The sequence below is a fragment of the Chiroxiphia lanceolata genome, chromosome 5 (genome assembly GCF_009829145.1).
Source record: "Chiroxiphia lanceolata isolate bChiLan1 chromosome 5, bChiLan1.pri, whole genome shotgun sequence".
In the NCBI taxonomy this organism is placed as follows: Eukaryota; Metazoa; Chordata; class Aves; order Passeriformes; family Pipridae; genus Chiroxiphia; species Chiroxiphia lanceolata.
The window spans coordinates 47,353,073-47,379,192 of NC_045641.1; the positions used below are offsets into that span (position 1 = coordinate 47,353,073).

At 35.9% G+C, this 26,120-nt stretch overlaps 1 protein-coding gene across 6 annotated transcripts in view; it reads left to right on the forward strand.

Moving 5' to 3' along the window:
• Positions 1–26,120, forward strand: part of APAF1 (apoptotic peptidase activating factor 1) — a 41,513-nt gene that overhangs the window by 14,914 nt on the left and 479 nt on the right. For 2 of the 6 annotated variants that reach the window (XM_032689476.1, XM_032689475.1), the window contains exons 14-27: positions 1,754–1,879; positions 2,495–2,626; positions 4,811–4,936; positions 5,980–6,141; positions 6,408–6,536; positions 7,276–7,401; positions 8,257–8,376; positions 10,065–10,190; positions 10,465–10,590; positions 12,043–12,162; positions 12,490–12,615; positions 13,390–13,515; positions 13,950–14,096; positions 16,341–17,972. In XM_032689476.1, coding sequence (XP_032545367.1) covers positions 1,754–1,879; positions 2,495–2,626; positions 4,811–4,936; positions 5,980–6,141; positions 6,408–6,536; positions 7,276–7,401; positions 8,257–8,376; positions 10,065–10,190; positions 10,465–10,590; positions 12,043–12,162; positions 12,490–12,615; positions 13,390–13,515; positions 13,950–14,096; positions 16,341–16,484 — 1,836 coding nt within the window. In that variant the 3' untranslated portion in view covers positions 16,485–17,972. Of the gene's footprint in view, positions 1–229; positions 338–1,753; positions 1,880–2,494; positions 2,627–4,810; positions 4,937–5,979; positions 6,142–6,407; positions 6,537–7,275; positions 7,402–8,256; positions 8,377–10,064; positions 10,191–10,464; positions 10,591–12,042; positions 12,163–12,489; positions 12,616–13,389; positions 13,516–13,949; positions 14,097–16,340; positions 17,973–19,713; positions 19,861–26,120 lie in introns of those variants that run through there. The other 4 variants (XR_004357370.1, XM_032689477.1, XM_032689478.1 and 1 more) reach the window with 4 other exon arrangements.

The following is a 26,120-nucleotide window of genomic DNA, read 5'->3' on the forward strand; positions in this document are numbered from 1 at the left end:
GAGTGAATGTGAGATGCCTTTTAATGATATGGAAAAACTCACAACCTAAGTAATGCACCCCAGCTTATTTAATATTTGCTTGCAAAAAGTGTTATTTCCAGTCACAACAGACCTTCTACATTACTGAGAAGCAGTAAGATATTTTAGTTACAGCTTTACTGTTTATATGAGATGGTAATGGACATTATGCGTCTTTGGTGCTTAATTAATAAAATGTCTTATGCAAAAGAAATATATCTGTGGAGAAAACCCCTGAAGACAGTATTAGATTGGAAACGGGCCCAAAGTGCTTAGGAAGCAGATTAGAGGAGGCAGAGAGGAAAGTGACTAATATAAATTTGCCAGCAGTCTGCCTGCAGGAGAGTCAGCCAGCTCTCGAGAGAAGTAGCAATCAGCCAGCCAGTAACCTGGTAAAGTATCCATATTCCAGACAGCTAAAGGTAAGGGAAAAGAACAACTTCTCTGCAAACCTTCCGTATTGTTTTGGATGCTTGAGAAGTTGAATACTAAAGCAGTAATATCACTGGTGCTTAGTTGCTGTTCGTTTGGCTATTTAGTGTGTTGTTATTGGTCCTTTTAATTTCTTTATTTTATTTGCTGGCTTCTACAGTATTATGATCATGGCATCCGCTTAAGGAGATGTCTGGTGAATGTACTCATGCTGTGCTGAAGTTGCTGTGCTGGGCTTCTGTACTTAATAGCCTCATTATTGACACTGCAGATTGCTTATTTTTATCTTCATTTTCTACCCAAAAAACCCCTGTGGATTGTGATTGCATTTAAACTAAACTCTTGTTGAAGAAGTAATAGGAAAATTAGCGATAATCCTTTTTTCATTGTTTAACTTCAAACTTATTCATGTTTTTTCTAATCGTGGCCTAAGCTTTTCAGTTTTCAAAGCTACTTAAAGAATTGCTAGATTAAGAGCAGATATTCTGCAGAATTTATTGTGAATGTAGATTTCCTGTTACTTCAGTATTTATGTTCTTATTTGAACAAATACGAACCGTTTCATTGTCACTGACATACCCATTCAATAAGAAAGTAAAGGAAAAAACAGGGATTTCACAATTGTAGTATCCTGAACAGTGCTGTAAAGAACACCTTGTGATTTGTTTTAATAATTAAGAATATTTAACCTAAGATGGAAAGGGAGACGTGATTTTCCCCCTGGCCAGCCCCACATTGTAAATCTCAGAATTTGGGGAAATTGATTAGTATGTGACACTTTTCCCCAGCTGTCCTTTCATTTCCCTTGTCTAGCTCGAGACAGAAACTTGTGTCATCCCGTACAATTTTCCCCTGCTTATTTTTGGGTTTTTTCCCTCAAATTGTCAATTGCTGATGAAATTCGTACTTTCCACAGAAGAACATCACATACATTTATAACTGGAATTTTTAGTTTTAGGAATAATTTAGATTTTGTTAATAGATAGTGTTTTGCAGTTACTGTTAAGAAATACTGTGAAAGGACATGGCTCTGGGCTTAAAGAGTGAGGATAGAACAGAAATATTTTTAAGTATCAGTTTTCACTACTTCTCTCCCTAACAATTTCTATCATCCTTGCAAAATTAAAGCTCAAATTAAATATTTTTGTAGTTATGTTCCTGTCCCTGAAAATATGAATGCTTTCAAAAGTAAACCAATTTTTTGAAGAGTTTACATAAAGAGAGCTATTTGAGATAAAAAACCCTTATATTTGTGCTTTAAAATTATATGCAAGTTATAAGGTTTTATTGTTTCTTGTTATAGGTGTTTAAAGCAGAAAGTGGAGAGAGACTCCTGGAGATAAATGCCCATGATGATGAAATACTTTGTTGCGCTTTCTCTGCAGATGGTGAATTTGTAGCAACTTGTTCAAGTGATAAAAAAGTGAAGGTAAGGGAATGAGGAGCAGGCAATTTTTTTTTCAAACTAATAATTCTAATTTCTGTTTAACCAATTCAGACAGAGCAGATTCTTAGGACTAAAGGTGTTTTAAACTGTCTTAAATCTTACATGGATAATTCAATACTTGACAAACAGAAAAGTCCCACTTGTTACATATGCAAAATATGCTTAATGTTACCATCATACTTGCAGCTAGTACCACTTATTTTACTTGTATTATGAGATGATTCTTTTTAACTAGAACATAATGTTTTAGTCCAGTCTTATTCGTACCATGAGATGAATCTGTCCATAATATGCTTTTTAATGTTTTTTCTGTTACCTGTGAAATATTTGGCATTTTTAATTCCTTATTATTGTGGCCAAATCTTGGTGAAATTCCAGTATTTATCAGATTGTAGTCCGAATTATGACCTTTCCCCTCCTAACTTCTTGTTTCTTTTTGCAGATATATATTCTTTCTCTTTATCTTCAAAACATTTTTGAGGTGTTATTAAGAATGTTTTAGGCCTTTATCTGTATTTAGGCATACTTTCCAGGTTTTTTTAAATTAATTACCTTAAATTTATTTAAAAGTGTTTTTCATCCTTCAATTCTGTCTAGATCTGGAATTCAAGAACAGGCCAGTGTAGGCGTGTGTACGAAGAACACTCAGAGCAGGTCAATTGCTGCCAGTTCAATAACAGAAGTGGTCGGTATCTTCTAGCCACCTGCTCAAATGACACTTTCATCAAAGTAAGTGGAAAAGGTTGAGATGATTCTCATGCTGCTTTTCGTAACAGGATAATTATTGATGTATAAGTATATCCAAACACTGTAAATTAATGGGTTTTTTTAATGAGCCTGGTAGAAGAGAGATGGCAACCGATTAAGAGTACTGACTACAGCTCTGTAGTTAGATTTCACAAAGGCAGAATAGGAGCAAAGGAGAATGGGCAAGTCCTCTGTTGGTAGGGTATGAAGGTGAGGGCTTTGGCAAGACAGAGGGTGGAATGGGAATGGGAGTGAAATACCTAATTAAAAACAACATAATTAAAAATGAAGGCAGAAATTTAGGTTGGGAAACATTAATAATGTAAAAAAATGGATGCTGAAAGATTAGATGGGGGAAAAAAAGTGTTAAGTGTAGCAGGGACATTTTTTGATTAAATTTACTGGGCACAGTACAGAGATGAACACGGAAGCCAGCAAAATAATAATCAGTACAGAGTTTCATCAAGTTAACTGTTGGTCTTCAGTGTCTGGACTGGGAGACAGTACGTATACACAGAAAGAGCAGAAGCTGGGCAATTTAAGTCTGCATCTGAGGGAAAGGGGAAACCAGAAGAATCAGTAAAATCTAGACACTGGCAAATAAGGAGTGCAATTTCACAGTACAAATAGGCAAATAATTTCATTAACTGGCACCAGAGATGCCCTGGCAGTATATTCTTGCCTTTGAGGCAATGCATGTACTTACCTTGTTCTGCAGTGCTACGATTCAAGGAGCCAGCTCTGTAAAACTCTCTGCTGGGATTGGTTTTCTGCCTGTTTGATTCCCTGTAGTGACACTATTACCCAGTCCCAATGCAAGAGAATTGTTGGAAGTAGATGGCAAGGAGGGAGATTTTTGGGGTGTGAGGGGGAAACAACTGTCACTTCCAGCTGTAACGTGCAGTTGTGAAGTCTCATCTGAAGAGTTCTTGCAAGACCTTGTGTCTGTGTGAACTGGAGGTCAAATACAGTTATGATCTGATGTCAAGGTGGAAAGAAGAGGCTTTTGTGCTGATCTCCTGAATGTCTCGGGAGATGCATTTACTGCCTGAGTCTGCCACCTTATAACAGGTAGATTTAGAAGAGACTTGTTTAGAATTGCCATTTTTATAACATTGATGTGGTTAAAATTTTGAACAATTTGACACATGAGTAACGAATAACAGATTTGAAGTACGCACAATCATTTTTAGAGAACACTGTGCAAGTGACTGTTCTTGTTTTGAGCTCTCTCTTGAATGCTCAGTTGCATTCTTTTTTTCTTTTTTTTGTTATAAATAGGAGAAAGGAAGTGTGGGCTATAGACTTGGAAATCAGTGCATGTGAGAAGGGTGGAGAGCAGAAGCCCTAAACAAAAAACATGCAAAATGTTTTTTTAAATTTGTTAGCATGGATGTGACAAGTCTGATTTTCAGGCTGTTCAAGACTTGAGTGATTTCATTTTTGTTAATATGCATAAGCTGCATAATTCTGAACTTCAAAGTTGAAAAGAGTCAAGACAAAGCTTTTTGCTCAGTCTGGAGAAGAGGAGACCAAGGGGAGACCTCATTGCAGTCTGCAGCTTCCTTGTGAGGGGAAGAGGAGGGGCAGGCACTGATCTCTTTTCTCTGGTGACCGGTGACAGGACCCAAGGGAATGGCCTGAAGTTGTGTCAGGGGAGGTTTAGACTGGATATTAGAAAGAGGTTCTTCACCCAGAGGGTGGCTGGGCACTGGAACAGGCTCCCCAGAGAAGTGATTACAGCACCAAGGCTGTCTGAGTTCAAGAAGCATTTGGATAATACTCTTGGGCATATGGTGTGACTTTTGGGGATGGTTCTGTGCAGGGCTAAGGGTTGGACTTGATTATCGACATGGGTCCCTTCCAACTCAGCATATTTTGTAACTTTGCACTGTTCCAGGGCCTTGTCTGCACTGTACAGTGCAGTTTAAACTAGATGTATGTAATTCTGATGTTAATAGTTTTCATGCATGTTAGCAGATGGAGGTGAGCTGTGGGGTAGCCTGGGGCATAGCATCCAGTCCGTGAGCATGTGGGTAAAACTAAGAAAAAAGAAATGAAATTGATGTTTTGATTGCCAGCATAGGCTTTTGAGAAGAGCATGAATGATCTGTCTTTACGTAATTCATTAATATGATGATATTTACATGTTTATTTCTCTTGCAGCTTTGGGATGTGAATGAAAAGTATTGTAGAAATACGATGATAGGTCATGAAAATTCTGTCAATCACTGTAGATTTTCACCAAATGATGAATATGTTGCTAGCTGCTCAACAGATGGAACAGTAAAGGTACGCAGTGTATTTTTAAATCAACTGTTTGTTTTGATGATGGATGGGGGTATTTTTGTATAAAAGGCAAAGAAAATTTTGTTTCTGCATGATAAGCTTTAATGAATCAAATCCCGAAAGAGTTGGTCCTATTTGTAATGCAGGATTTTTAAATGGCTTGTCCAGTACCAAGAAAAGAAAGTTGGCTGCCTGTAGTTTCGAAGAAATACTATGTAGCCTCATTTTGAATATTTTTTCCCCCTACTGCACTTTATTAAGAAAGCTTGAGGGGAGAGTGAAAACTATTTTAACAGAAATAGTAGTAAGTTTTCAGATTAATTGAAAGTTCTGTCATCTCTGAAAATGATCAGGAGACATAAAAGTTAAAAGCAATTTCTATGTGCTGTTGTCATGTATGCACTAGAAGAGAACTGAGAGGCTTATGTGTTTTTCTGAGAATGTATTATTGTTATTGCCTTTGGTTGCAACAGAACTGTACTATTTCAGAACTACAATTCTTAAAACACTGTTATGTTTCTGTGTAGTTGCTAAATCAGGAAAGGAGGATTGCTGTAGCTGTTGTTCAGAAGGAAAAGTGTGGTGAAGGGGTCAGAAATATTCAGTAGATTTTTGGTAGGTTCTTCAGTGAAATTAAGGTGCAAAGCTACTTGTATACCAGATTTCTCATGGTGAGTGGACTGTTTATATAGAGTTGCAAGGCAGATATTATTTTTGGGTTTATTCTTTTGCTAAGGAGAAGTTGAGACAGCATTGTACCTGGAATAATATGATGGAAAAAGCCAAGGAGAGGGTTCTGCTACAGCATAATCCTATTTTCTTTGTGGTTTGTTTGTTGTTTTTTTCTTCTCTTTTTGTCTAAACCATTTGGACTTGTGAATATTCTAATGCTATTTATTGACTGGGGAAAGTAACAAGGGGCTTTTCGTGTATTGTGTTTCCTGCCCCTCTCTTTTCCTAGAAGTGATTATGAGTTAGCTTTCCCCTGTTGTATTTTGTACCTACATCAGTGAAAAGAGATTTCATTTATTTCCTGTTTATTGCAGCTTTGGGCAGCATGCTCAGGAAATGAACTGAAAAGTATTGAGATAAAAGATTTCTTCAAAAATGTAGATGAGCAACCAGATGACGTGGAGGTTTTAGTAAAATGTTGTTCTTGGTCCAGAAATGGTGACATGATTTTGGTAGTAGCCAAAAATAAGCTTTTGGTAAGTACCTCACTTTAATAATTATTTGGAGGTAGTATATTACAACATAAGTAGAAATTACAGTTACTGATGAAATTCCAGGCTATTAAGGTGTTTCAGAGAGAAGGTGTGTGATTTTAAGTGTATGTAAAAATATGTCAGCAACAAACTCGTGACTGAGATAAATACTTCCTAAATTCAAGAATGTACACTGTTGTGCATATAAGCTATTTGTTGATAGTGAAGTCATTCAGACTGGGTGCCAACTATTTACTATGTGTTCACAGCTTTTTGATACTGAAACATGTGATTTGTTAACGCAAGTCATCGTCAGTCATCACAGTACAATCCAATACTGTGACTTTTGTCCTGGTGATGAGTTAGTAGCAGTTGCGTTGTCTCACTGTTCTGTTGAGGTAAGCAATTGTCTTTGCTGCAGTATACAAGGAAAGACTACTTGTAATTTTAAAACGTTACATTTGTCTTAATAGTTTTTTGTATGCAGAGATAAAACAAATGTAGGTACTTTAGCAGGCTTTCGATGTGCTTCATTCTGTAATTTTTATTTGCTTCTCCAATGTAAAGTATCAGCTGGGAAATAATGTTTTGAAGTTACGTGTTCATTTTGGACAATGGAACTTATATATAAATTTATATAAAAAGACTAGTGTACTAAATGTATCCAAAGTTACCGTTGTCACTCTCAAGAGTATTGTTTAACTCAAACCAAACCAAACCCTCTCTCCTTCTATATGCTGGTACAGACTGTGGCAACTCAATAAAAAGGAAGGAAACATCTAGAATAACTTTGGGACTAGCAAGGCTAGTACAGCTATCAGGTTTGGGCTTGATTTGAGGTGATTGTTGTCGTTTGGGGTTTTTTGGTTTAGCAATCTACATGGCCAAGTTGAACTTCTGGTTTTTTATACTGTGATTTTTTTCTTTTTTTACCCCTTGTCTTTCAAAATTATAGCAGTCAAAGAGGCTGCGGATTCAATTTTCCTGACCGTTGAAATGTGATAAGTGGGCACAGTTCTTGTTACACCTGATTTCAGAATGCGAATTAAGAAAATGCTAGAAGACATAGTAATTAAGTGTACTTGCAGTGTTTTTCCTGTAAATGCAATCTAAATCCATACTGTATTTTTACTGTAGTTATGGAATATGAAATCTCTGTCAAAAGTGGCGTATTGCAGGGGACACATGAGCTGGGTTCACTGTGTGACATTTTCACCAGATGGATCTTTATTTCTGACGTCATCTGATGACCAGACAATACGCGTAAGATGACTTCTTTCTGTTTTGAAATATGTTAATTTTATTTATATATATATATATAAATAAAATAAAATTGTTAGTTTAAGGAATTTTTTATTATAAAATTATATATCTTATAAAATAAATAAAACACACTTATGTATTTTGTATGTTTATAGCCAATAATTGTATTAAAATAATTTACATATAAAACAAGCTGGCTTTTTTACTTTACTTATTGTTTATCTAAATTTCTTCTATGTCTACATGATTTTTTTTAAGTCTGGTGGCTCTTCAAGAGTAATTATAACCTTCTATTTTGTTTTACATTTTATCTGAATCAGGAATTGTGAAGTTTTTTGTGGATCCTAGCAGACTTGATATTAGTTTCATTGTTAGATATATTTCCATGTTAATATTTAGGATAGAGTTCTGTAATTCTAATGTCTCATTAAAACCCTGGGAAAGTAGAACTATAGTTTACCATGGTAACCTTTCCCTTTCTCTCAAATTAACACATACATTTTTGAAATTTTGAAAGCAGTTAAGTATAGAAATATCTACTTGGTACTTTTTGTAATTGGATTTTAATGCTGCTCTTTGGATTAGAAAACTTTGGACTTTATAGCTATGACTCTAAACACAGAGGAGTCTCATAGTCATCCTGAAAAAAAAAGTCCTATTTCATCTGTTGGAATCTCTATAGTAATTGCACAACTTTCCCTAGTATCAAAAATAGTGGAAGCAAGATTTTCACTGTTTTGAAAAAGTCAGTGTTACGTCCAAAGTTATAAGCCTTTGATTTACAGGTGCTCTTGCTCAGCACGTTTTATATCTAATTCTTTAATAAAGCTAATGAAATACTGTGTTCTTCAACAGATCTGGGAAACAAAGAAGGTGTGCAAGTCTTCTGATGATGTGCTGAAAAGTGAACTAGATGTTGTATTTCACAATGGTGAAGTGATGATTTTAGCAATTTATAATCAGAAGCAGTTACAAGTAAGCTGTATTTCTCAATATGTTAGTACATTTGAACGTTACCTGCAAATCTCGCTAGGAAACTAAGGAAGTACTGAAAGAGCTGCTTGTTCATGTGTTTCAGCTGTTAAATCTGTAGCAGATGACTCAATGTTTGATAACATCGTTATATCTAGAAACTCTGCCTAGTTTAGTAAGTGAAAAATGGAGTTTGGGGGAAATTTCTACACTAATGTTGAAACTGAAAGTGGATGCAGAGAAACAAAGCTCATCTCCCTTCATGACCAGGGATGCTTTGGACCCTCCAAGTGGCTTAGATGTGCAGAGCAACGTGTAACATGTGCAGCACCTATAGACCAGGTGCAGCACCTATAGACCAGATGTTACACAGCACATCAGAACCCCTGTGTAATAGCTGAGGGAATTGTCTCAAATTGGGGCAATGAAAGGTGTGAGCCCAGGACTGCCTATAGCCTTAGATTTGTGCTGAAGAAAATATTAACAGTGAGTACACTGTTATTACTGTGGCCCCCAAGTGCTAAGTACACCAACATCCAAAATATATTTTTCCATTCCGTGATAGCAAGTGCATGCACATCACCCTTTTTTAAATCGTGATTCTCTAATATATCAAATAAAGTCAGTTAATAGCATTTTCATTTGCTGCAATGAAGGGCTGAGAGAAACCACAGCAAATGGAGTTATACCTGCTTATGTGCAGGAGCAGTTTAGGACATTTGATACTTTTTAATCTTCTTGAATTGTAACATCTGTAGCAACTACTGTGTAATAGTGTAGTCTGGCTCTCATTTGAATTGGTAGACCTTATCTATATGTTTATAAATAGTGTATTTCTGTTCTAATTTTACTTGAACCATTTCCTAGAGAAAGATGGTGCTTAGATTCTCTGCCCTAAATACATTATTCTGACAACTTGTGGACAGCAGTCATGAGAGAAGTCTGCAATGTAGAAAGGCAACAGATTTTTTATCCTTGCACAAGAAGAAAAATTGACTGAAAAGACAGATTGCATGTGTACTGTGATTTAACAGTGTACCTGCTATCACATCTCTCAAAGTTTTTCTTGCAACCATGTTTTTACCTTTTGTAATTTGTTGTCTCTCAGAACTGGAGTCCTACTCACCTTTTGATGTTCAATATGTTCATTTTTAAACATTCATTCACACTGATAGCTTTTTAAACTACGTTTGTAGATTATTGTATTCTAAAGATCCCCCTGCCCCCCGTGGAATTGATTTGAGGACAATACTGAGTTGAGATTTGCTGTACTTTGTGTGCTAATAAGTTTGAAGTCATGCTTACAGGATGCACTTAAAGTATTTTATGCTCCATTTGACATGGGCTGTTAAATCTAGCTGGCAAGGCAAATTTGAGCATGAAGCTTGCTATATGGCTTTTGGAATTTGGGAGTAGCATTTTGAGTTACTGTTTCCTGTAGTCAGACAAACTTTAAAAAGCCTTCTAATACTGAGATGAGTTTCCTTCTGCAAACTTGTCCTGTTCAGAGAACATTGTGTAGAAATAGTTACACTGACCTTCAAGGCAAGTGGTTTATGAGAGTAACTGATTCTTTTAATTTTAAGTTTGTAAGTTTGTACACTGTTCCCTTTGGCGTTCTTAGCTCTGTATTTTAATTTATTTAAGTTTAAATTTTAAAATATTGTAATAATTAACTTCCTATCTTACAGCTTATCAATGGAAATACGGATAATGTTATTATGCAGACAGCAGTCCAAGAATCCCCCATTTCCTGCTGTTGCTTAAGTGAAGATCTTAAATTTGCGGCTTTTGGACAGGAAAGTGGAACAATAAAGGTATTAAATCCTAAATTTGATTTTAACAATAGTAGGAAAACACTCTTCTTGGTGCTTTTTAAATATATGTCGCTTGAATGACTTTGTACAATGATATTCTTCAACGTAGTAATTCAAAGCTAATAACTAAGCTAACGGGAATTTTTAGTTGTTCTAATCCAATGACTGAGAATCATGTATTCTCAATCTCACGTTATTTAAAAAAGAATTTGCATGTTCGTGTTTTCCTTGAGTATGTAAAATAGGTAGAGTTATCGCATTCTTCATTTTAAAGGTACTACAGTTGTCAGATGGGAAAGTTCTGAAGTCCTGGGAGGCCTACAGGACATCCGTGCAGCATTGTCAATTCACATCTGATTGTCGGACTCTCATTTCAAGTGCTCATGATTCAGTTCTACAGGTTTGGAAGATATTTAAAAAGATCATGTTGTAACTTACTGAAAGTAAAGAGCTTTTATACTGTACATAATGTAAACTCAGTAAATGATTACTGTATTCTGTATTGCTCCATGCAAGAGAGTGTAGAAACTGTAGCCTTTATTTATACCTTATGTGAGAGTGAATATTAGATTTTCTGTTTTTACTGCTGTGGATGATAGAAAAGCACCAACTGCTTTGAGAAGAGTGAAAGGTACATTAATTGTCAAACAAGATAACTCAGCAGTTCTGAAGTGAGGGTTTGGGATGTGAGCCAGAGCTGGCCGCATGTGGTAGGTCTGTCAAATGGACTTGTTTATACTCTCTTAGGGAATGAGGTAAAAAGGCTGGTCTCAGAACGGGCTTATGTGCTCACCTAGTCCAGTAGAGTGCTGAATACAGATAATACTAGAAAACGAGTGACTGCACTAATGTAGTCTCAAATTAGTAACCTCTGCCTCTCAGCAAGGTAGATTGGCTTCGGAGATGCATTCTGGTGTGTCTACGTTAGCATTTTAGCTCACCTCAGGGATGCACTTTTGAACATCCTTGTCATTTTATGCTTACTGTGCTTTAGTTTGCACTTCAGATCAGCTGCAGCATGCTGATGGGATTCCTAAACTGGAGCACGTGGTCCAGCTACTAATGAACATTCAGTCCTTACAACCAAACTTGAGTTTCTCCAGAACACAAATGGGTGCTGGTCCTCAGCTTTAGGATCCTTCTCTCAGGCTTAACGTGGGAAGCTTTTCTGCTGAGTCCTCAGCTCCCTCTTGTGGGCAGCGCCTCAGTTAAACCTCCAGGACTGTCACCTGAATGCAGCTGCTTTCTGTTCACTCTTTGCAGCAGGCAACCTATCAATTTGAAAACTATTAAATCATTGTCATTTAAAATAAATTGATGCTTAATAGCTCCTGTAAAACAAAATTTCACTCATTTTTAAGTGAATAGTTGAATTAAAAATACAAGTGTCATTTTGCTATAAAAATGCAAAGCAAAATGGCATTTCATTAGAAATGCCCATTAAACATATTAAAGAAAGTTAACTAAGTATGCAAAATATGAGGTCTGCCAGTCTATTTGTTGCAATAATAGAAGGTTTAAAACCCCAAACTTCTCAGGTGCTTATAAGTTATTGGTTTGCTTTTTCTTTTTAAATTACCAGTGAATTTTAAGTATCAAATTCACTTTGAAAATCAGATAATATGTGTATTATGGAGACTGTCTCATAGCTTAACTAATAAATTCTGTGGCACCCTCAATCTTCAGCATTTCTACTATGGATCTCTTCAATATCTAACATTTTAATTAATTGCCACCACCATAAGAACTTTTTGTTAGTCATGTGATATAAAAATCAGTCGGTTAGTTCATTCTTCTTAACTTATGTTTGTTGTTACAATTTTTAAAAAAAATATTTCATTTTTATAACTAGGTATGGAACTGGCAGTTGAGTGAACATGTGTTTCTAAGAGGGCACATGGAAACAATCAAGGATTTTAGACTTCTGGAATATTCAAAACTTCTCTCTTGGTCATTTGATGGAACTGTTAAGGTAAGTAAAGGGCTGTGAATTGACAAATCACATCAAATATGTTTTACTTTCTCTTGTAACATTTGGTATTTCCTACATTTTGTGTGAATTTTGTTGATTTGATCATAAAGTGTAAGCTGACTTTAAAGACAAATTTTGAATTTTCTTTTTAGTAAGATTTACACTGTTGTTGTATTTTAACTATAGCAGTAAGTATAATAAAGTGTTGGCCATATTAGAACTAACTAGCTGAGTTTTGTCTCTTACATATCATTGTGTACGATGCAAGTGTTTTAACCTTTTTACTGTGTTACAAAAGTAACCTGTTTTTCCTGTATATTTGATTAGGTTTGGAATATCACTACTGGAAACCTAGAAAAAGATTTTGCTTGTCATGGAGGCGCTGTTCTTTCCTGTGCTGTTTCACCTGATGGTAGTAAATTTTCATCTACTTCTGCTGACAAAACTGCAAAGGTTGGTTACCTTCTGTACAAAGATAAAAATGATGCCTTATTTGTCCTGAAATGTAATTTATATTTTTTATTTTGAGATAACTAGTGATTATTCAAGTTATCCTGTTGTATTTCTAGTATTAAATTTTTCATATCCATCAGCATGTTTCTAAAGCTGTTACAGTCACTCACAATTGATCTTGGATATAACTTGAAGCTGTCTTAGTGGCTTATGTACAAATAAAATGCATGTTTAATGCACCATTTTGTGCAGAACACTTTGTTTATTTCTCTGTATTGATTTGTTGATAGCCTGACATTCTTAATTTTTGAAGTTAAGAAAAATCTCTGAAACTTCCAGAAAAGTGCTGTTGATAGATTCTGGTATTCCTGTTCTGAAGTCAGGTGCACAAAGCAGTGGTCTGGGGCTGCCCCATTATATTCTAAAAGCATTCCACTAGATTTTTAAAATATAACTTTAAATTGATTGATAAATCCTGTTTCTATGAACAGTGTTAAACTTCCTTGTGAACAAATCGGGTTCATTAAAAAGTATGTTCCAAGGAAAGATATATACTTGCAGTCATTCAGTAATTTGTAGCAAGCACATTCTTGTGTGATTCAGATAATAAAAAGAGAACTAGACTACGGCATAATACATTTACATAAATGCACACACTTATATGCATATATATGAAAAGTCTTATGTACATTTGAGTGCTAATGCCTTTTAGAAAGAGGTTGTAATTGGTTTTGAACTTATCTTTTTCACTCCTCTGTAATGTTTTCCATTTAGATATGGAGCTTTGAAAGCTCATCTGTTCTTCATGAGCTGAAGGGTCATGAAGCCTGTGTGCGGTGCTGTACTTTCTCTCCTAACAACAAATTATTGGCCACTGGAGATGACAAGGGAGAAATAAGGGTACTTCTCTAATCTTGATGTTTATTTTATAATTCAGTTGATATTCAACTCACAGACAGAAAAGTTCTTATAGTTTGTGTTCTGCATGTCTAATTTGTTAGCATTGTGGTGAACCTTGGGGGTTGAAAATAACAAAGTTTGTCACATGAGGCAGTAGTTTGTAAACAAATTGATAGATTTATGTTCCATAAATAATAAGGAACCAATTCACATGATTTACTAATAACTACTGTGAATCGCATGTGTGATTAAATCCTCCGTATATGATACAGTTCTAAGAGGAGAATTCTTTTTTTGATTATTTTGTCACTTCAAGGAGAATGCATATTTACAAGAGGTTTTTTTAATATAGAAAAATACATTTCAGATATCCTTATTTTAGATTTTTTTTCTTGTTAAGTTTATTTATTTGCATAATCTTCCTTCTCTTTTAGATTTGGGACATTTTAGCAGGTGCATTACTTCACTTCTGCTCCCCAGTTACTGTAGACGAAGGAGAACCAACTCATGGGGGTTGGGTAACAGACCTCTCGTTTTCTCCTGACAGTAAAATGCTTGTGTCATCTGGAGGCTATCTTAAGGTAAGCCTTGAAATAATAAAATATCCTAACATTCCAAATTAAATGGAAACACACTGTAAATTCTAAAGGAAAATGAAGACTAATTCAAAGAAACAAATCTGAAACATTTTACTTAACACAGAGCTGCTTCAATTTCACTTCTTTCCTTCTCATATCTGCAAGTCCCCTGAAAAGGTCTCTTAAGAATTCAGGCTTCTTTTCAAACTCTCTCATTGGTTCAGGCATCTACCAGGCATATGTCTTCTGGGAAGGGGAAGAGTTGGCCTTTCTTTCAGTCTGTGAATGGTTCTTCGTAATTGTGAATTTCTCATGAGGTTTTATCTTGTTCTTTTTCCCCTCATGTAATAACCAATACCAGTTATTAGAAATTCTGTGTGTATGTGAGGTGACAGGGGGTGAAGTTCTCACCTCAGAGTGATGAAGTTTAGTTTATTGTTGGTCCGTGTCTAGCTGTTGGACATGCTTATCAGACTAATTCTTTGAAGTCAGTCAGTAATCATTTAACAGACAGTTGAATTTTCTAACTTAGCTTTGAAAACATATTCTGATGTTCATTTCATATTAAAGAACAAGACATACTTTCTGTTTCTAGCTTCCTCCCCATTTTATCTTGTGGTTACACAGTATGGTGTTGTGATGCTTTTTGGAGTGTAGAATTGTTTAGGATGTTAGGGACTTCTGGAACTCATCTAGTCCAGCCCCTTGTTAGAAGTAGTTTGCAGAGTTAGGTAAAGTTGTTTAGGGCCTTGCCCCGTCAAATATTGTTCCCCAATCCAACAGGGTCACCTGTGAGTCCTGAAAGTAGAGTCTGACTCTGTCATCTCTAACCCTCTGTTTAGTAGTTGAGACAGCAGTTAACCACCTACATAAATTCAGTGCTCTGTCTCTCTTCTATGGCATCTGTTCTAGGTGTCCAGCCATCTCAATGACCATGGGCTGGACTTGCTCCAGTTTGTCAGTGTTTTTCTTGTACTCAGGTGGGGCTCAACACACAGTAACCGATCTGCTGGCTACTACCTTTTGAACCTAGCAGTATACACTTGGTTTGTTACCTGCCTTGTATTCCACTCATCCAGTCCTTATCTCTCCTGTTTGACTATAGGAGAGTCACACTCACTGTGGGAGACCATGCTGTAGGCTTAGCTCAAGTCGAGGTTATTCACATCCACTGCTCTTTCCATGCTGTTTGGAGAGCTGCTGTTATTGTCAGCAGAAGTCAATTGGGTGGTTCAGCATGATTTATCTTCGGTACATTTGTGCTAGTTGTTCACATGACTAGACGTGGCTTCCCGAAAACTTGTGCCGTAATAATCCCAGACACTAGAGTGAAGATTACTGGCCTGTAGTTCTCAAGACCATCTTTGCTCTTTGTGAAAGTGGGTATGATGTTTGTCTTTTCCCAATCATGGGACCATATTCAATCACCATGTCTTCTCAAAGTATTGTATTTCTACTTCTCTTTCAAGATCTACAGATGGATGTGTATGATGTGCCTGAAAACACACAGCCATTTTGTAGGGAGATGCCAGTCAGTGAAATTCTAGAACATTTCAGAAGTCTGGACCCCTAAAAACTGGACTGAGTTGTAGTGTAGAGTTATGTGGATGATACCTTTAAACAAATGAGTCATCTTAGTCATAGATAAGGTGTATCCAGCTGTGAACTGTTAAACTTGCTGTGTGAGTGGTACCCCCTGGCACAGCACCTGATCATTTATTCACCAACAAAGGTTCAGGAGCTAATTAAGATCCATTTTTTGTTTGGTTGGTTATTTCTTTCTCTTTTTGGGTATCTTCATCAAATAACAGTGTTTTTAATCAGAACATTATAGCTGTGTAGTTGCAAATCTGTATTATGCACACAACTGTAATGTTACATATTTCATGAGATGAGTAAGCTAAAAACTAGTAATACCATCTGCTTTTCTAGGTGATCAAAGCTGATGGTAATCTGTTGTGATATTTTGCTGCTTCACTCAAAATCTGCAAGAATAGAGGGTAGACTTCTTATTGGCACAATTGAGTAACAGCTTGGTGCTGGATTGCGTTTAAGTCAATTTTGCATTGGTCTATAGTTTTTCTGAGAAATGTGAAATTTCAGACTACAGTAAACTGATGGTTGAAGTTTTCTCAGTTTCTTTGCTATTAGTACTTACTGCATATTCTAGAAAATAATAATTAGAAACTGTAATCTCGCTGAAAAAGAATTTGGTCCTACTAACAAAACTGTTATTATTTTTTATAGTGGTGGAATGTAACTACTGGAGAATCCTTACAAACCTTCTACACAAATGGAACAAACCTCAAGTCAATACATGTGTCTCCTAATTTCAAAGTGTATGTGACTGTTGATAATCTTGGTATTCTTTATGTATTACAGAAATTCTGATCAGTGTGCCAAACACTGCAAAGATAACTGATTTTTTAAGCTGGAAACAAAATTCTGCTAAATGTGTGTCTGACTCTCATTAAGCTGTGAATTATATTTCATTGTATTCATGATGTTTTCATGTATATTTATGTACATTTATGTATGTTTTTTCAAATGAACTTGCATTTAATCTTGGTTTTAATAAGCATTATTATAATCCTTAAATTTTTATTTGCATTTTAAGTATGTTGCTTCCAATTTTGTAAGGAAATTATATTAAGATTTGTTCAAATTAGTTGAAATTAATATCACTGAAAAAATAATAAGAGTATGATACTTTGAAATTATATTTTGTGCTGAGGCTGATGGCTAAATGTTCTTTAGTCATGAACACAACTGTATAAGGTGCAAAACCATTTTTTTTTTACTGGGATGCAAAGATTTTGACTTTGTACGGAATGGAAAGAAGGAGGGGCATTCTTCATTTGAAATATGAAACCAGCCATCTTGGTGCTTGACATTCAAACCAAATCAAGTAGCTCTTCAGTTTACAGCAGCAATGCCTCCCATTTGTGGTAAGAATGTTCATGCTTCGAATCTGTGGAGATAAAGTGGATTGTAACAGGTCTGAGCTGTACCTATTAAGGGGAACATCCTGAGTCTTGTTTTCTGGAGGAAAAATCTGAAAGGATACTGCAGCTGAAGTGGAAGAGATAGTGCCACATTTGCAGTCCAAGGATGACTACAGCTAACCAGCTAAACTGAGAATGGAAATGGCTTAAAAACTGTGTATTGAAAAATATAAAAAAGGTGTGAATTTAATAGTTTTTCTTTTCTTTTGGATTTAAAATTCAGTTTATACTATGGAGGCACTTTGCTGTCATCAGCTTTGTTTACATGGGATTCTATGCCCAGTTGATCTCTTGCCTGGTAATATGTGATTTTTTTAATTTATTTTTCAAATTTTTACAGTCTATTTATAGATTCCGTATAGGGTAGAAATATCGACATTTTGTACTAATTGCACTTGACAAATGTTGTGTGAATAATTAGGTAACAATTTTTTCTTAGATACCTAGTAAGCCTTTTTCTATTCAATCGCCTCTCAAGTGCTGTAAGCAACTGCACAAGCATTGATATGATTTTCATATTTTTGTAGCTGGCAGTAAAACACTGTCTAACAACTTGATTGTAAAAAGTACAGTAGCAAGTATCTCAACTGATACTGAATAATGAAATTCGCACTTATAGTATTTTTTGTGTGCATTTCAGAAGATTTCATATGCATTCTTGGTATTTCCCTGTTTTTGACAATCACCAGTTTTTCCTCTTTTTTAACTTGAAATTCTGCTATTTCTAAGGTGCTGTTGAATACGGGTCAGTATAATCAAAGTACTGCTGGCAGATATGTAAAGAGAAGAAATTCAATAGAAAAGAACGTGATGTTTTGTTTTCTAAGTATGTACAATATTCAATAAAGATAATCCAGGCAATACTGGCCAAAGTTATAAATGAACTTGAATTCTTGAGTATTTCTTAATACATAGTAAGAAGGAGAGAGAGTGCTGCCTCTTTTATTGTCTTTCACTGTGATTGTATTTTCAATCTAAACATAATGATACTTTACAAATTACATCGAAAATACTTTGACAGGTGAGCAAGAGTATTAAACATGAGTGTGGAGGAAAAAGTGGACTGAAGTCCTGGAACATGTCCAGCAGTGTTCAGGACAGAGTTGTTTCTTCTGTCTAATTTGTACAAAGCCCATCTGTACCTCCCTGAATAGCTGAAGAATCATGGAACAGGAAGCTTCTCTCAACAAATATCCCTTGATCCAAGATGTGGATCTGTGCTGTCCTTATTGCACAGAACCCTGTCGACTGAACTTAGAGACCAGTCCAGGTTAAGAGATACAGGATAAGTGTTTCCCATGAGGAACCAACGCAGAAAGTTGTCTTCTTTGAGAACACTAATTAAACCCTGATGATAGGAAAAACTGATCATAGTTTAATGCAGAAAGTAAACGGTGCACGAGCAGAGTTTATAGATGATTGCGATGTTGAATGAGTAGGAAGCAAGTAGCACAAAATGTGAGATGAATACTGCATTCTTGGATTGTTCTGGAAGAATGGCAGCGTGGCAGCATTGTACTTGTTGCTGGAACTGAGGAAGCTGTGTTTCATAGATGGTTATGTTAATTGGGTTGGGATGGTTGCGATCACATATGTAAATGTATGGAGTTGGCTGTAGGTGTTTATAGCTGAAGTGGAAGAAGAGAAATAGTGATGAAAAAGTCTGAAGAGCCAAAGAATAGATCTGATTTGCAGGGAGAGGATGAAAAAATTCAAGTGAAAAATTATTACAATACAAACCAGAACAGCAACTTCTTTAATTTAAAATGTTTAAGAAGACAGTTTACTGTAATAAAAAATGTCATCCTGTATCATCAGATTTAGCTGTTATCTTTGATGTTAGATGTATTTTAAAGGAAATGGGAAATTTGACTAGAAGCAATTTTTATGGACATTGGTATGTAGATTGGACATTAGTGCTTCCATTAATTCTTGTAATGTCAGATCAAACTGAATGAGTCTGCATTCAAATTTAACTAATGAGCATTGCCAATTTTATCTAGTTTTTTAACTTATAATATGCTTTAATATAAACAAGTTTTAGGTACACTTCCTATTAACCATGCCTATCAGTTTCTGTAGAAGTTTTGGTCTCTTCACTTTGGCAATTAGACCCACAGCTCCTTTCTCTTTCCTTGGGAACTGTACCTAAGTGTGATACACCTGCTTAAGAGGATGCTGCTTTTTATTGCGTGGAGGTGTACCACTCCTTTAACTACAGTGTTCTCCTTCCCCCTCTCTTATCTTACACAGTCATTTGAAATAGAACTGTGCCCTTGCTGTCTGAGTTTTTTCTGCATAAAGGTTTATAGATCTCTTGTAGTGCTGGAATGTGGAGTTAGAGCTGGAACTGGTAACCTGTTCCCAGTAGAGGGACATCCCCCCTAACCCAAAATTATTTTACCTTCTTTAGAAAATTATGCAGTTAAACTCTCTATTTTAGAATGCTGTGCAAATTGCTGGCTTGTTTGTTTGGGGTTTTTTTTTACCATTTTGAAATTTAGTGAAGCCTCTGTGTGGGACCCTGTTCCCCAGGTTATATCTAGATATGACATAGTCTGTGTCCTTATCACTGCTCTCCCGGTATGTTTTTACAGAAGCTGATGCCTTTGCAGGTTTCAGGGAAAAGCCAAGCTGAGAAAGCACTCTGACTCAGGTGGTTTCTTCTGCCCTCCTGGAACAGAATGTTGCAGCGAGATCAATTCCACCCATCTTCAAAAAGCAGGTAAATCCAGAATACCAGTAGGTCACAGAGAATTCAGGTATGTTCTTGCAATTGCTAGTAGAACATAAACCCCTTACTGAAGTATTTGGTTGCCCTTTCTCCTTCATAGCAAGTACATATGCCATGGCAATGCCAAGGAGTGGAAAAGTCAGCCTTGGGGATGTATTTCCCTCTGCTAGCACACTCAAGTGTATTTGTCCATGTTTTGCTTTCCTCCTCCTTGTTTCTACTATTGAGACATAAATTTATTTGGGCTCATACATGGTTACAATGATGCCCAAGAGCTCTGGGGAGTTGGGACACCTTATTTCTGTTGTGATTTCAAGAAAAGCAGAAGCCAAATAACCTTTACTGTTTGGAGAACAGGGAGTGTGCCAGATACTCCGAACACTTCTGGTGTAGTTTGGGGTTTTTATTTTTTCGTGCTCAATTTCACTTTGCTCTTTCAGACTAGGAGTGCGACACAGTCACTGACTCTGCCAATATGCAGTAAGATGTTAAACTGAGACTAGGCTTGTTTGTGACTGGAACTCTGCAGTAGATTGACCTGTATTTTTCAGCACTTCCAAAGCTGTTGTGCGGCGTGCTGCTATCCACATTTGTGTTGGTGTGGGGGCTTTTTGGGGAGGTGGGCAGCAGTGGCTTTGGAATGTGGATGTTGGATTTTCTTGGCTTTTAAGAGTGTTTTTTTCCAAATTAACTTACTGCACATCTTTCTTCTAAAAGGCCTTTTTATGAGAAACCTGGCAAATAGATTTAGTAGAGGCCTCAGCTGGGACTGTTAGGGTGCATTCCAAAAGAATATAGAGGAGTAAGATTTTAAGTCTGCATGTGTTATTGACAGCTTTATCACTTCCTACAGTTAGACTTGTGGGATATAGCACAACTGTGATAATTGGACTAGTTGAACTATTGAAGTGGCATGTGTGTGTTTGCTCAGAAGAATGAGAAAGCTAAAGTATCTTAGAAGTGTTTCAATAAGCAGTTTCTCTCTTGGGCCCTGACTGTTTACGGAACAAATTAGCTTCCCGTGCTTGTTTCCATTTAACAAACCATACATTGTATGTACAAGAAGTGCTCTGAGAACAGTTAGATTCATGTTCTTCAGGCTAGAGAGGATTCTTGTTCTGTACTCAAGAGGGTTCATCTGAGTACCTACTTAGGATGGCACAATTAGACTCCGTGTGCTTATGTGGTATTTTTCATTTCTTTCTGTATTGACTTCTTTCAGTTTATTTGTGTATGTTTCTGATTTATTTTTAGCTTTGTCCAGTTTCTCTAATAACATGTGAACTCAGATGAATTTTGAAAATCATGATGTTTAAAATGACTCAAAATTAGGCAAAGACAAATTTACCCAATCAAACTGTATAAAAGTAAATACGATGCTTCTTAGGTAAAGCATGTGTTATTTGTAATTCATACAGGCATATAAAGTATGCTTGATATTTAAAATACCTTTTAAAACTTTTATTTCATTTCTAAGACATTAAGCTCTTTTAATTCTTCTCTATAATTTTACAGAAAATTTAATTTCTATAGATAACTGGTACTTTCTAGCACATGAGACAAGGGATCTTGTACTTCTAAAAATCATATTATTTGCCTGTAACATTCTCCAAAGATAGTGATAACTGTTCCATACTCCTCTTCCTCATTAGGGTCAGTATTTGGGTTTATGTGTGCTAAGAATTTGTAGCCTGCTGGTTCAAACTCTTACCATACTAATAAGAAATCTTAGTCTTGACATGTTTTGAGAGCAAGTTTTCCTGTCCCAGAGACACAATGGCAGGGACATTTCTCTCTGTGCTTCCCAGTTAGAACCACTTAAATTAATCTTTTAATATAATGCTGTGATCAGTATTGACTGTTGTTTATAAGCCTCTCAGCAGAAGTAGTGTAGGACAAAAAAGATTAAGGAAAACTGAAAAATGTATTTTTGTTTTAACAGCACTGAAATAATACACGAGTGGAATGGTGTACTTCTAATGTGAGAACTGGAAATGCTTAGAGTTTTGTCTTTTTAACAGTTTTTTTGTTCATGGTGTACATGAGTGTTTTTTTGTTTGTTTAGGTTTGGGTTTTGTGGTAAAGATTAGATAAGTGAACAGACATAGGCATAGGCCAGTGGAAATCTATCTCTAAATGCAGATCAAAAATGTTGATCTTAAGATCCAGTCTGAAGTGGATAGTCATGTCTTGATGGTTGAGCACTCAGTGGTAATGTAAGATATACTTAAAGAAGTTGGTAGCTCCTAATTATGTCAGTGTATTTGCGTGACTTCTTACAAGGTGCTGTGGTGTTTATATTCAGTACAGGATAGCAACTATACATTTTATATTTCCAGCTGAGCGATTGGAGGAAATGTATGGTCTTATCAATGTGAGAAATTGAAGGAGGAAGAGTTTCAAAGAGTTTGAACAAAAGAAATGTTGCTTAAATTTTACCTCTATTTCGGTATATATTCAAAAATAGCATTAAAAAAGGCTATCTGAGTGTGTCTGAATTTTCAAAATATTTAAAGAAATAATAGTGCCAGATGTGGCACTCTCAATTTCACAAAGCCAAGGAGTTATTGTTTTTCCACCCCAAAAATTATAGAGCAGATAGTAATTTTTTAAAAAATATTTCTACAGTATCAATAATTCAGCTATTAAATTGCTGTTCTGACTCAGCAGCTGGTTTTTCATATTCTGGAGCCACTGGGTTTGAGGTAGATCTTTTGGACACACATTCATTCAAAGGAATGTTTAAGGGACCAAGCTGAACTTGTAGGAGAATCATTTTCCACTGCAAGACTGTAACAGTGAATACCTGCCAGAGACAGGTACAACACAATAGAACTACATGTGACCTGGAATTTACTTCATAGTATATGTTCAACATTTAAATTTGGTTAAAAATATATTAAACACAGTAGAAGGCAATAAGCTACAAGTCTACCAATTCAGTTGCTTTATCTCCTTTTCCCAGAAATATCTTTGTTCAAAGGGTTGAACTTTTGGTTGTGATAGATGTGAAAAAATAAGTTTATTCCTTGAGTTATAGTCTACTTTTCCTCCTAAGCTTCTACTAGCTGTGAAGCTCTTTACACGTTGCAGTTTCTCACGCTGCTTGTACCCCTCATTACATCTCGTATTTAGTCCTTAGTTACTATTGTCAACCTTCTTTAAATGAGGGGTTCCACTGTTCAGGTTCTAATAATGGTAATGTTAGGAGAAGATTTGCTGGAGCAAAGTTGTACTTCATTATTTTTTTTTTTTTTTTAATCACAAAGTGGCTCTGTAGAATGGAACATTTTCTTAGTTTGTGTTCTGGGTCTCCCTGGTTTCTTCACCATATACTAGCAGAAAAAAAGAGAATGATATTTAACAAGCTGTTACATATGTGTGTTATGCATCATTTTGCTAAAATGTGAATCTAGGAAATTAAAATCACTTCTCTAAAAAGTATTATCCTTTCTATATTTATTTTTATTTGGCATACAAATTACGTCTCCTCCTTTTCAAAAATTAAACCACAATGCCTCCAGCTTATGCAACTTGTCCCTCCATTTATCATTACTTAGTTTACTTCTTATTTGACTTCTATCATGGATTAGAAATTATTTTAGGATAATACTATGTATCTGTTCATGTTTTTGTTTTGTTAAGCAGGAGCCTATCTGGAAAATGAGAAATTTATCACAGTGAATACTTTGAGCAGTTAGCAGCAAATACAAGAGATCTTAACTTCTATATAATCTTTCTCACAAAAACGAAGTTTGGATGTCTAAGTTGATACCTAAGACAAGCAGTAATGGGCTTTAAGCTTGAGTGTCTTCTGCTTTGAATGTGTTTTGTGCAGTGTTTGAGCTCTAACAAAGTAGTTTTTGTTTGGTTTGGGGGTTTTTTTTGGTTATTTCTGAAGTGACTGTTCACGGTTGCCGAGATTTCTTTAAGGGAAAAGATGAGAAGTTCCTAAACACAGTCAGAACCTCAAAGCAAGAACATCTCAACTAGGCATTGTAACTCCAGGACTCAGTTCCAAGGGGAGGACTGCAAAAATTCTGTGTAACTATAGCGGTAGTGTTTGTGTGGTGACTGACAGAAGCAGTACTTTTTTTAACAGTTAAATAGTATTCGCTTCCCATTTGAAATACAAGTTTTGCTCTTAGAGATTCTTGGACTTTGTTTTTATTTTCTCTAAGCTAGTTTTAGAGGCTATGTTGAATAGGATATTCAAATAATTCTGGCATTTTTCCTTAAGAACTGAGTAGAGTTTGAAAACTGGGTACCTTAATCTATCCTTCCCTTTCAGAAGTGTTTTTTCCTGACAGATTCTTGCTACGTTAAACAAATTAAGCCATATAACAAACATTTCAGTAATCAGGCCAACATAAAGTACTCATAAATTATCACCAAGCAGCTCTAAATCTGTCATAAACTTTTACTGACTTGCTCACAGGAATATTTATGTAATTGAGAGAAACTATAGAGAGGAAGTTAACTCTCCTTTTACAAGTTAAATCAACTGCAGAGAGATGAAAAACACCCACACACTTGGCTTTGGATCAGAAGAGACATTCTTGAAAAGCAAACCTTTATGAAATCTTTATTATGAAATCAAATTATGAAAGCAATTTAAGGTATAAACAATTATCAGTTTTCCAGATGTTGCTGACTGTACTCTGTAATGTAGGATATGTCAAAGCTGGAAAGCTTTGAAAGGGGTCCAAGGAGTCACAGTTCCACAGATGTGAAAAAATCTTCACCACACCACCAAACCTGCTGAAGGAGATGTTATCTTACATGGCATTCCTTTAAAAAAGGTGTAGAAGCTGCAGTGCAATACAGATAAATATCTTAGGAGATCATGTTTATGATATTTTAGAGTGCAAATTACAAAGTAAACTATAAGAGCAACGGATAGGGGTTTTTACACCAAGGATTGAAATATTGATAAGTGAAGTAAATGAGAGATTGTTTGATATTAAACCTATGTAATTAAAAAAGAAGCTTATTCTATTGATCACAGTGACACAGTTGTGAAATATGATGTTGGAAAGATGGCATCTTTCTAATGTGTTAATCACAGAGATTGGAAATTGGTAATCTTAACAGGTAGCAAGGCTGCATTTGTTCAAACTGTAGAATTTTGAATCGCCAAGTCCAAATAATAAATAGCCATATGCCTGAGATAGATAAGATGAAGTGTCCTTTGAATCACACCTGGTAAAATTTATCATACCTTATAAAAATGAGAAATTTTTAAAGGATTGTGAACCATGACAATTCTGGTGTTTTGAGAGGTGACCACAACAACTGTTGACCTGAAATCAGTCCTGAGGAAAACAGTAGAATGGCAGATTTCAGGTTATATGGAAAAGCAGAGCCTATTCTGAGCACCATAGAATTTTTCTAAGCATTATTGACTGTTGTGGTCTTTTGAGAGACTGGTTTTGGCAAATGTTACTGACAGATTTCTAACTGTTTTGCTTGTGATTTTTATTTTTTGTGATTTTTATAACACATCAGTGTTAATACGTGAGCTTTGGATTTCTTTAGCGAATTTGATTTATTATCACACCGTATTTTGATTTAAAAGAGTTCCTATTCTGTAGCACGGGTAGAGAACATTAGATGGATTAAAATATAGGTCACATTATCGGTACAATGTTGTTTAATGTTTTTGTCCACGATCTATAAAACCTTTGATGATAAAGCCTATGAAGACAGGCAGAGAGAGTTTGGGCTGTTCAGCCCGGAGAAGAGAATGATCTGGGGAGATCTTATAGCACCTTCCAGTACTTAAGAGATGCTACAAGAGAGCTGGAGAGGGACTTTTCACAGGGGCATGTAGTGATAGGACAAGGGGTAATGGCTTTAAACTGAAAGAGGGTAGGTTTAGATTAGATATTAAGAAGAAATTCTTTACTGTGAGGGTGGTGAGGCACTGGAACAGGTTACCCAGAGCAGTTGTGGATGCCCCATCCCTGGAAGTGTTCAAGACTGGGCTGGATGGGGCTTTGTGCAACCTGGACTAGTGGAAGGTGTCCCTGCCATGGCAAGCGGGCTGGAACTAAATGATCTTGAAGGTCTCTTCCAACCCAAACCATTCTATGATTCTATGATATAAATTATATAAATTGGCTAAAGGGTGAATTGCAAGAATAACCAGCTATCACAATATGATTCACATCTGCTCTCAACATCCAACAGCACTGTTTTCTTACCTTGTGGACAAAGTATAGCTTTGTCACAGCCTCACTGGCATTCTGAAGTCCACTGTCTTGAGAAAGGTGGTGTGGGAATGAA